The sequence below is a fragment of the Stegodyphus dumicola genome, chromosome 2 (assembly GCF_044657685.1).
Source record: "Stegodyphus dumicola isolate Sdum_Otavi_A_Nest chromosome 2, ASM4465768v1".
Lineage (NCBI taxonomy): Eukaryota > Metazoa > Arthropoda > Arachnida > Araneae > Eresidae > Stegodyphus > Stegodyphus dumicola.
The window spans coordinates 223,006,685-223,019,720 of NC_140769.1; the positions used below are offsets into that span (position 1 = coordinate 223,006,685).

Sequence of the window (13,036 nt, forward strand, 5' to 3'; positions counted from 1 at the left end):
TCTTCATATGATAGAGTTATTGAGCCAGATTAAATTAGAATTAAATTGTATAATCTTTGACCACTAGCCCACATTATCAGTTTGAATTTGACTGTTCTTGTTTAATTGCGTCACCGTGAGCTGTAATTGATTTTGTTAGCATCAGAACATGCCTTTATGCTCTTTTTAAATAAGAGGCTTATTTAAACCTTTGTCTGATATTGTAGTTAATTTCAGACATAGCGATAATATGCTTCACGCTTGTCGGGAGTTTTGGAATATTTAACTTGACAAAATGAGACATAACAAAAATCAGATCAATTAAACCCTCACCCAGGCAGCACGTCTCCAAAAATATACGTATAATTTTGGTGAAATAAGGGTATGGTATTTTTTGAACGTTACTTTTACGAAATTTATACGAATGAAAAAGGCTGAAGTTACTGTTGACTCTTGATCGTTATTTTCCACACATTATTTTTACGAAAATTATACGAATCCGAATGTACTGATAAAACTACCGCCATGATGGTATATTTTATTCGTCACTTTTACGCATATTATACGAATCCGAATGTTCTGAAAGAAACTACTGCCTTTATGGTATATTTCATTCATCACTTTTACGGATATTATACGAAGTCTAAAAAGATTGAAAATGAAGTTTATTAATTCAAAATATTTAGTGTATTTCTGGCATTTCATTTTTTGGCTTTGTTTTCCTTGTCCACGAACATGAAAAAAGGGGCATTCATATATGAGGCTAAAATTTTTCTATAAATTTTAACATGTGAGCTAAATCTTTACGTGCATTTTTGCAAAAAATTATATTTTCTTAATTCAAACATCTTCAAAATAACTTATTTATTTTCTTATATCAAATTTGTTATTTTTATTCATATCAACACTTACATTAATTTACACAATTTAATTTCTTTTATGAAAATCCTATTACCCATTTAACTGGAATAAGCTGTATATTAAATTTGTGTACTTACTGAGTTTGGTACAATACTCGCCTTATTTTATTTAGCAAATGTGGGCAATTAAATTGGAATAAGACTAGCAAATCTTTCATGTCGAGGAATAGAATAATAAATACAGCAGAAGATGCTCGAAAACGTTTAACTTCTTGACGTTTAACTTAACGTTAGACCAAAGGATCATTAATTATAATCAAAGATATACTAATATTTTTATTTAATAATAATAATAATAACTCTACGAAATTGCAAGCTGAATCCTGATATTTTACATATATTTCAGTTCCTTTAATCTTTGTTATAAAAATCATATGAAGCTAATTTTTTTTATTTTGTTTAATGTACGGAAAAAATGATATAGCGATTTTAATAATTTTTATATGAGGAAAAAATTAATAAATAATGTAAATAAATAATTATATTATATTTTTCCTGAAACAGTTAAAGACATTCTTAATATGGAGATCTACAGAATAAGTACAAGGGTCCAGTTAAATGAACTTAAAATTTGCATAGTTCATTTTACGCTAACTTATAAAAATTAACCGGATTTACGATTATACACTGAGCATGCGCATACACGGACATTTCTATTTTTCGTAGAAAAATGTAATTATTATCTTAATACAGAGATGCTGTGAATATAAATTTATATAATGCAAAATTAAGTTTACTTCATATGCTAATTTAGAGGCTTTCTTAATATATTTAATTATAAAGAAAAAAAAAGCGTTGCAATTCTTGTTCACTGGCCAATGGCAAAGCAGACACTTTCTACTTCCGGTTGTGGCGGGATATTTGTGAAGTCAGCACTCAGCAATGGCGGTCGAAAAGAATGGTAAAGTCGCAAAGAATACTGTTTGTTCGTGGATTGGCGTTTGTGACTGAATCTATCGAAGTTATATTTGAAGAAAGTAAGTGAATATTTTATATTTTCAGTGTTTAATACTCGTACTTTCTTCACCTATACAAAATTGTATAAATAGCGTCTGTGTAGGAAATGTGATTTTCCATGTGTTGTTCTTTTGTGTACGTGCCTAATTATTCATTTTCAGGATTTGGTACTGTTAAATTTTGCACTAGTCTGTTTCTTACTGTTTGTGTCACTCCTTTTTGTATGTGTCTCACCTTTTTATAGTTATATTATTTTTACTCAAACGTTTTAATATTTATCTTAAAGCATACTGTAATTAAGCAGGAAATAGCTTTTAATGGAAAAAGAAAGGCAATATTAACATGACTAATTGTTCAGAAATCTGTTATGGAAATGTTAATTTTTTTATTTGCTTAGTGTTTTCCCTAAAAATAATTTAATTTCTTATTTTTGAATTTAGTTTTATAAATTTGCTTTAATATATAATCTTTAACTCAAAGATATTGTGCTATTAAAAAAGGAAATTTTATGCCATAGAAACACAGGTACTTTGTTCCAAATCTGTGTTAATTTTTTTTATATATATATATACTGAATTTTTGTGCACTTGTAATTACTGAAATATATCCTTTCATGAATAATAAGTAAGTCCTAAGTCCTTTCATGAATGCATTTCTTTTTTGTTGTTTTAAAAGATCTGCCATAGTTAAAGAAAGAAAATAAAGTAAGAATGCTTTACTTTCAGTTTTGAATAAATTTATTACTATTTACTGCAGCTTCAAGTCTCTCTAAACATAATTTTCGAAGTCAAAACTTGATAGTTATGTTGATTATTAGACTTGCATGAAAAAATTTATTGAAAAATTAGTATTTGATCTAAAATACCTTAAATTATTTGAATTATATTTTACTAAATCATGTATTTTGATATAACTAGATAGTTAAAAAAAATTAAAATTGTAAATGTGCAAAAATGCTTATATAAAACCAAGAAATTGTTTATATTTTTGTTGCTTTTTCCCTTGTAAATTAATTATATATATATATATTACAGTCTGGGGAGTCAGCACCCTGCTGAATTGTAGTAAACGAGACGTCCAATCTACTAGACCATCAAAGATGCAGATTTGGATTTTCTATTTCATAGTTATTGAAATCATGATGGTATGTTTGTTTACATTAGTACTGTTTATGAATGTGATAAAAATAAATTCTGATAAGTTAAGAAATGATTTATTTTCTATTAATTATGAACTGTAAATAATGTAACCAATTTTCTTCATAGTATTTACTAAACATTTTTTTTTAAAGAAGGGAGGTAGTCTTATTTATACAATTCTTGCAGAGATACCAAGAAATAAAACATTTCAGGAATTTTCACTCAGTATATCTTATATATATAGTAAAATCGTGTTGTTCAATGCCATATTACTTTTTCACAGGAAAGTAATTTTATTGATCTAACATCTGCATAAATCAAACTTTTTTAAGAATGATTACAGTTTCTAAGCTAACTTAAAATTTTCAGATTTAGAAAATGTATGTTTAATGTAGCATTAGTTTTCCATGGAATAGAAAAGGTTTTCAAAATGTTCAGTTGTTAGAGGGAAATAATATAAATGAGATTGTCCTGATACAGTTTCAGCTGGAAATGAAGCTGAATTTTCGGATAGTGAAGATTTCATTTAAGAATTCTAATAAAACTGATTAATGTAAATCCTCTGCATTTAAAAATTCTAATAAAACTGATTAATGTAAATCCTCTGCATTTAAGAATTCTAATAAAACTGATTAATGTAAATCCTATGATTCATGTAGGTATTCTTCTGTTATCAGGACCAGATTCAGAAATGTGTGTTTATATGTATGCATTTTTAAATGTAGGTGTTTAACCTACATTTACATTTTTAAACGTGTGTGCATGTGTATATTCTTTTGTATGTATGTGTATACTTACACACATATATGTGCATACATGCATATACACATGCTTACAGATCTACAGTGGAACCCCGAGATACGAGTTTAATTCGTTCCAGCATTCAACTGGTATAGCGAATTTCTCGTATCTAGAAACAAGCTTCCCCATTGAAAATAATGGAAATTCAGTTAACCCATTCCACACCCCAAAAAATATCAATATTTTAATATCAAGTCAATTTTTCCTAATAAATAACACTGGTAAATAATATAACAATAGTTTAACTTTGTTACCAACATTTTAACTCCTTCTCATTAATCCACACCAACAACAGCTTCTCAACATCTAGGAGTACTTTTATGGTGCTTGGAAGCAACTATAATTCCTTTGGCTACATCAGGTTTCTTAATTTCTTCCTGCTTCTTCAGAATAGTATAGATTTTCGATGTTGAAAGGCCGCAAGTCTTCCCCAATTCCGTCACCATGCTTATGTTTATCTATGATTTCTTTCTTGATATCGACGGCCATGGCCTCCTTATTTTTCTTTGCAGCACTATCTGAGGCAACAATCTTCTTGCGAGGCGTCTTGAAATAATTATTTTCACGTTAAATGTCAAAACAATTAACTTACAAGTGCACAAACACGTATATAAAAGAACACTAAGTGATCTGACGAGGGGATTCCCCGAGTTGAGCCAGATAGGGAAATGGCGCTACCCGTACCAACAGCCTGGCTCATTGCTCGTTACTCGAATTAATGCTCGTATTTTGCTCATACTTTCCTTGTATCTCGAGGTTTCATTGTACATTTCTGAATTCCTTCCTAATAACAGAGGAGTACCTTTGCCAGTATTGCAACAGAGCTAGAATGAATTATTGTGTTAAATATGTGGAAAATGCATGCTTAAAGTACTGTTATTTTCTAAAAATATTCTGTATGTCTATTTTTTACAAGAAGAAAAAATAGCTAAAAGCTGTTAATTTACTCGTATTTATTAGTCCAAAGGGGCTTTGTCCCTAAAGAACTATTGTTTTTGTTTTGCATTGGTTCACTATAAATATCTGTTTCACTTTTCAAACTGTTCCTACCAAATGTTAGAGTCCCTAGTGTGGGATTAATACTCTCTATCTTATCTCTATCCCTTTATAACCTATGTTAGGGTTAACCTGTATAACCTACAAGGATTGCCAGTTTAGGTGAGATATCTAGGTAGTCATCATAATACGTACCTTATTTTTTATTATTTTTAAATTAAATTAAATTAAATTGAAAGTAATAAACTAGTTTTCAAGAATGGAGTTAAACTAGATTTGCATTCAACTCTGGTTTATTGTGTTAATGATGTTTTGCTGTAACAAATATGAATTTTTTGTTTAAGTATAATAATTTAAAATGTTTTTTCTAGAGAATGTATGCATTGCTTGCATACATTCTCTAGAAAGTATTCTGAAGTACTGCCACTAAGGTAAAGGTGCTAACTTGCAAGGTAATTTTCTATTCTACATTAACTCAATCTTTATGTCCTGTTACAGATATATTGGCAGAAATAATGAAAACCTGACATTCAAAAAGAAAAATAATAACGTTGAATGTAGTATATTAGATGGTTAACTGCGGTTTGGCAGCTCATTAATAATCTTACACATATTGAGTACGAATAACTTTGACAATTACCGGTATTTTCAATAGTATAAAATTAGGCAAGAAAGCAGCTTTAGCTTAGCACCGATTTTAAATACAACTCTCTTACCAATATTGGTTTGACGAAGGTAAAATATAATTGAATTTAATAAGTTGGAAATACTGTCTGTCTTTCCATGAGTTAAAAAATAATTTCAAATAAAATTTCTTTTTTCAGTTTTTCATGTTATTTGTTTAATGTTATTGTAATCTGATTTATCATATTTAGTCACATATTCCATCTCTCTTTGCACTATAGTATATAATTCAAAGGACTTATCAGTTTCAGCAATATTTTTTTTTACCAGTATACATTTTTATCATAACTGTTTCTAAATCATATCCTGAAAAATTAAGGAGTAAAGTACACAAAGAAAGAAAATATGCAAGTAAATAATGGCATTTAGTGTTGTTTATGTGTCTAATATTTGTACTAGATTGTAAAAGTTATAAAATTCTATTAGCTTTTTTAAATTGAGATGCTTCTTTGCACCCAAATGGTTAAAGCCCTAGTGTGACTTTGGTACTTTGATCTAACTTCTATTCCTAATAAATAATCCAGCTGCATACAGTTTACTCAATTTCTGCCATGTGTAAGGTAAACAATATTAGCTTTTTTTAAATATATCTTTTACAACCATTCCATCAGGTAGATTTCTTTCATATTTTACCTTAATTGAGTCATCCTGCTAATTAAGAATTTATTAAAGTTAATATGTTAAGTTTTTGTGTGTATAATTCATTTTAAGTATGTGCAAGCAAATGCATACATTAACAGTTACGTAGAATTATGTTTTGGATATCAAATTCAGAAATTTTGGGGCTGTTTTTAGAAGATTTATTAATGATTTATACTATATTAATATTGGTAAAAAAATTCTGTGGCTTTTATATGAGAGTATATATTTTAAAATAGCTGCATGATATGGTAGAGGTAAAAAGCTTCATGTGGATCATAAATTAATATTATGTGGGAATTTTTCATTTATTTAATAAAGAAAATATTCAAGCCACAATTAAAATTGTTTCACTGGATTATTTGCATACAAAGTTTGCAGCAAATATTTCCTGCAACAGAAGTGACAATTTTTATTTTGCCAAGACAGGAAATTTAGTTAGTGTAAGCAGTAACTCTATTTTGAGATGTTAAACAGGAAGGCAAATTTTTGAATTGAAATTGATTTTTGAAGGAAGACTTCATTTAGTCTTGCTATCATTCTACGAGGCTCTTAACTTTTTTATGGTATTTATAATTTTATTGTTATTCAGCTTTCTGTGTGCTTAGAATGCACATGAATGTAGACTTGAAATATTTTATATTGCAAACTGAGATGCCATTGTTATCATAATTAAAGATTTTTGCTCTGATTTTGGAGGAATTTACTGATAATACTTTTGATTGTGTATTGGTTTATTAAAATGTGTAAAATAGCTTGTTAATGCATATACGTATGTTAATGACATGTATATGTTTATGAAGTATTCTGTTATATGTATGTAGTGTTGTGATTAGTTTTCTGCTTACTCTTTATTTAAGAAAAAGTTATCTGTAAGAAAGCGAATATTCTTTACTATATGTAGGAGTAAAATTGAAAAGGCTAATGCAATATAATTAATACAAAATTAAGTTTTTTCTCATATACTTAAATACAAACATAGCCATTAAAGACTTTCTCAACCTTGCAGTTCTAAACAAATCTTAAGTATTTTTTACTTGAAATTATAGGCATTGTGTAAGGTATATAATTGTAGCTTACTGTGTGATAGTATGAAATTAAATTTTTAATTACTGAAATGTAAATTTTTAAATATGAAATACTCAGTGCATTTTATATGCATCTTTTAATACTTCAACTATATTTAAAAACTGAAAACATCTGAAGTGTGAAATTATTACAAATTTTTCTTTTTCTTGTTTAGGAGCTGTTCTCAAAACATTGGGTGACAAAGAATTCACTTTTACAAAACTCAAGCAGGATATTAAAGACAGCGAACTATAGAACAAATATGGCGAAGCTGCATGAAGTCTATGTTGAATTTTATTATTGAAAAAAAATATGCTCTTCAGATTTAATGTTAGTTTTTATTGTTTAACAGTAATTGCAGTTTTCGAATACCTGTAAAATAAACCTAATTCTTAAATTAATTTCATGTGTATTTCTTTTGCAAGTATTACAGTTCATAATACTTCAAACAACTTGAAATTTTATACTTGTTAATTTATGTGGGATATGTTCATAATAATTTTATAATTTAAATAACTCATTGTCATCATATGAGCATAATCTAAAATGTACAGCATTTGACAACAAATTAATAAAAAATTAGCCAACTTCTAATTGCTTTCTTTTGTCCAGTTGCCTCTTTTTAAATCATTTAATACCATAAAGCTATTTGATGAAAAAAAATAATTGGTATATCCATATCAACATGTACATTTATAATGATGTTATAGAAAAAGTCACATGAGATAAATATTTAAAAACTTAAATATTCCTAAACAAATTAACAGTTAAATTTTATCTGGTATAATAAATTATTATAGTATTTTTTAAAATTTTATCTGGTATATAAGATAAAATAAAGAACATATTTAGGTAATTTTGAATTTGCATAATTTTATGAACTTATTTATGAAATTAACAGTTACATTGTAAAAGGGAACTTTTTAAAAATACCTCAATACAGCATTTCTTTTGTAGAGGTGAACTTTTAGTACTGATCTAATATATTTATAAGATTTTAAACTGAGAAAGACAACAATAATAGATTACAATACATTGCAAGATTGACTGATAAATGTAAAATTTTTACATATCATAATTATGTGTGTAATTAAAACAGAAGTTACTCGATTAACTTGCATGCAAATTAATATTTTCTTTAACATGTTTGGGATAAGCTGAATTTTAATAAATAAATATGTATAGATTTGTGTATTATCTGAAGATATGAATGAAATATTTGTGACATTAAACATTCATCTTCAAGGAAAATAACAAAGTCAACTTGGTAAACTATTGGAAAAGGTAAGTTTTCTACAATTTCCTGGTCTATATTTAACAATTTTAAAATTTAGCACACTCATTCAAATAATCTAAACGTATGATGTTTTCTTTTGTGCTACATTCGTTTACTGAATTTGTTAATTAACTATATTGTACTTTAGATAGAAATTAATGTAGATATTCCCTGTATTTTATGGTACAAATACTTATATATTTGATAATAATTGACCTAAATCTTCCCTATGTTTTCTTTGCATATACGAATGACTTTGGTAAAAATTTAGTCCGATGTCTTCTCTTTACTGTGTATACATTAACAGTTATGCACATTTTTGGTAAAAAATTTGCATAAATCTCTACCTATTTACTGCATTTTTCGTAAAATGTGCTTATTTTAATCTCTTATTTTTTATATAAATGTATGCAAAAATGTTCTGCATATTATGATTAAAAGATAAAATTAATTTAATATCAAATTTTTACATATCCACCTTTTAGGTATGTACAGCAATATGGAATATATATAACTGGAAAATTTAAATGCAAAAAAATTAATTTCTATTCAAAAATTACATAACACTAAAAGGCTGAAAATCACTTTTAATATTTCATTTCAAAGTGACTACAAAATATGCAATAAATTTTGTAAACCTGAGTTCTATGTTTTAAATCAATTAATGCTATCATTCATTTACATGGCATAAGAAAATGTCCTTCAGAAAAGCAAATAATTTATTTAAAGTGTTATTTAGTAATGATGAATTTAGTAAACAACTGTTTGCTACAGTTTTTTACTAAATTTAAATTTATGAAATGAATTTAGTAAACAAAAATGCAAATGAACGATAGCATTAATTGATTTAAAATACAGAATTGATGTTTACGAAATTTATTGCATATTTTGTAGTCACTTTGAAATGAAATATTAAAAGTCATTTTCAGCCTTTAAGTGTTACGTAATTTTTTAATGGAATTTTATTTATTTATTTATTTATTTATTTATTTTTTATTTTTTTTTTTTTTTGCATTTAAATTTTCCAGTTATATATATTCTATATTGCTGTACATAACTAAAAGGCAGATATGTAAGAATTTGATATAAAAATTATTTTACCTTTTAATCATAGCATACAGAAAGTTTTTGCATAGATTTATATAAAAAATATGAGATTAAAATAAGTACATTTTATGAAAAATGCAGTGAAAAGGTAATTGGAGATTTATGCAAATTTTTTACCAAAAAATGTGCATTTATACACAGTAAAGTGGGGAATACATCGGATTAAATTTTTACCAGTCATTCGCATATGCAAAGAAAACATAGGGAAGATTTAGGTCAATTACTATCAAATATATACGTTTTTGTACCGTAAAATACGGGGAATATCTACTGTAATTTTTACCTAATATATACGTTTATATACAGTAAAAAAGCGGGGAAATTTACGTAAATGTTTACTAAATATATACGCATACGTGAAGCAAAAAATTGAGATTTACGTATATGCGATAAATATACGTAAATTTTTACTAAAAATTTACGTATATTATACGTAAAAGTTGCGAATGAACAGTAGTCTCTCGCGTAAATATACCTAAATTTTACGTAAAAGTTACGTATAGTATAACGTAAAAATATACGTAAATATTTAGTAATTGCCACTGGACACTTTTTATGATATTTTTACGTTCAACTTGAACGTTTTTTATACAAAAGGCCATTCGTAAATTGCACGTATTTTTCTCGTGTAATTTACGAATGCATGCTGCCTGGGTCATAGGTACATCGTGGAGAGGTTGACAAGTTAGGAGATAAAGACGCAGAAACTAGCGAGAGCATTGATTTGCATATTGAGACAAATCTCTAATTGTTAGAAAAGATGCTTAAAGAGAAGGAAATTGATATAAACTAGCCAAAATGTCTGGGAAGGCTTCAAATTAAAATGACGGATAATATTTTGTTGACTGTTGTTGTTACAAAACATAAATATTGTGTAGCTTTTAATGCATAATTACCTTAATATCGTTTAAGAATTTGTGTCATAAATTATATATACTCTAAACTGTGAAATTTTATTAGATTTTGATTTAAATAGGGCTTTTTTAACAAATATTGTTAAAAAATAAAATTTAATACTGGTCATGTAAATCCATAATGACGAAGGTTATCAAATTACCTAATTTAATTATTTATATCTAACTACTTACCCTTAAAAATTATCTCTACATTTTAAAGCGAGTTATTGCCTTTCATTAATACTCACTGTGGTCACAAGATAAATTATAAAAATGTAAAAATTCAAGTAAAACATATTCTATGCATCTACTTAGACTTAAAATAATACAAAACAACTTATCACCTCTGGTGCTCTAATGGCTTATTGGAACTTTAAAGTATATTAACTGGGTTACAACCTGTGGAACTGTACACGAAGCTATGACACTAACTGCATCAAACAGAACCTGACTAACTTTCAACACTTGCCAACCTTGCCTACATCAGGCCTTTCAGGTTTGTTCTAATCAGCAGGTCTTTCTCTAAACAAAGAGCAGCGGTGACAACATTCAGTCTTTTGATTATGATCTTACTTCTCCTTTTAACCTATGCAGTTTGATATAAAATCTACCTGATTATTTACTAAACCACTAGACTGACCAAGTATGTGACAAAATGAGACAAAAATCAATATAAAGCTAACTTTTAGTAAAACGTAAATGTCACTTATCTTCTTTCAAATATGACCAACAATTATAAGTGTAAAATATTTAATACTACTTGATAAATTGTATAAAGTTTATTTTATTCTCAAAATTATTAACAATTATGTTAATGAATTCATGTTTAGTAATAATGCATACTACTTAGGGATCTATTTTATTTTTAGGATGGTATTACAAAAGGGAAATTCAGGCACAGATAATATCTTCAATTGAATTTATTCAGTTCCCATTTGCTCATATGTCCTTAATCTTTTTCATTAATGGTCCTAAAAAGTAATTAATTTCCATATGCAGAAATGTGCACAAACCCTGCACAACAGGTTACATGATGTCATCGACATAACACTGGCATATCAGGATGGTGCCCTATAACTATTAGGTATCCAGATATCTTATGTATATTATCACTCCACATGGTAATTTATGGAATGATGGAAATATGACACTGGATTAGCAGCAATGACCTGGCTGCCTTCACCATGAATCAGGCATGGATGATTAAGCGAGAACCTGGATTCATTGGTGAAAATCGTACTGATTCCAGTCCACTACATTCCACTCTGCCTGGGCATGGCATCACAACAAACCTTGTTGGTTTGATGCCAGCATTAAAAATAGGCATTGTGAGGGGTGCTACCAATGTAGTTCAATGATATACAATACAAAACATTTCACAGATTACAGGTAGATTCAGAAGAATGATAGAAAGTGTAGCTATGGTTGTGGTAGTCCACATGATAACTCAGTACATGCATCGCATCATCCATCATGACTTGCTGCTGCTTTCTACCCCACTGATATATAGAATTTTGGATCTACAGCTGACAAAACGTTTTCCTTGCTCCACCTTGTGCCATTCCCAAAAGGTGATGATGCATTCCCTCTGAAACTTGCTCAATTCTGTGTGGGTCTCTGAGGCACTTTTGTTAGCTATGACTAACAGAACAACCATAAAAAAAATTATGCACTGGATAAATACAGGGCCTTTTGTATCTGCTAGCTTTCTCCATTTCAATGCACTCTACAAATATTTAATAACATGCATCACTGGGTTTTGGGGTAATTGAGTCAACTGTTGTTACATGCCACTGCATTTCTGCACTGTGTGGAAATTTTTGTTGCTGTGTAAATGCTATTTTATCATTTGCATTTTAAAGTTTTGACCACAATATTTTTTTGTTTACATAAAATCCTACAAAACCAAATCCTTTTGTAAATTTCTGGAATAGATATCTTCTTTTATTATGCTTAATTGTTATTAATATTATATTATATAGAATATTTAAGACTAAAATATTAAATTTTACCACTCTATAACAAGCTTGTTCCCATAAAAAGTGTAAATTTTTTTTTTTAATTTTCTCTTATTGATGTGTTATTAACTAGTATACTAAATAACAAACCTTTTTTTTAAAAAAAAAAGCAACATACTGCAAACTTCTTAAATTCAAATATTATAAATTATGCAGTTACCTATGGTTTAATGGAGAAAATTCTCATGGATCAAATTTTCATTTGCGACTCACTCTACAAACGCAATCAGGAGACACCATTTTTGAAACAAGTAGTGGCAAGGGATGAAAAACGCATCATTTATAATAATGTTGAGTGAAAAAGATCTTGGGGAAAGCGGGATGAACTGCCTTTAGCCTCGCCAAAAGCTAGTCTTCATTCAAAGACTGTGTCTGATGCAACTGAAAAGGGTTCCTGTATTATGAGCTTTCCCCAAACAAGAAGACGATAAATTCAGAGAATTAGACGAACTAAAGACAGGCAGTTGAACAGTGAATGGGAAGGATGTCTTGTTTCATCAAGACAATGCGCAGCCTTATGTTTTTTCTTCATTTTTTTAGAGGGGGGCCTCATTTT

The 13,036-nt window shown here is 28.2% G+C and overlaps 2 protein-coding genes across 2 annotated transcripts in view; one reads left to right on the forward strand and one right to left on the reverse strand.

Annotated features, from left to right (window-relative positions):
• Positions 1-13,036, reverse strand: part of Abcd3 (ATP binding cassette subfamily D member Pmp70) — an 87,368-nt gene that overhangs the window by 3,672 nt on the left and 70,660 nt on the right. The window lies entirely within an intron of this gene.
• Positions 1,727-7,584, forward strand: LOC146998881 (uncharacterized). Its single transcript, XM_085811805.1, has 3 exons — positions 1,727-1,876; positions 2,891-3,000; positions 7,359-7,584. Exons 1-3 carry the CDS (start codon positions 1,798-1,800, stop codon positions 7,485-7,487), a joined length of 318 nt encoding a protein of 105 aa, XP_085667931.1. The 5' UTR covers positions 1,727-1,797; the 3' UTR covers positions 7,488-7,584.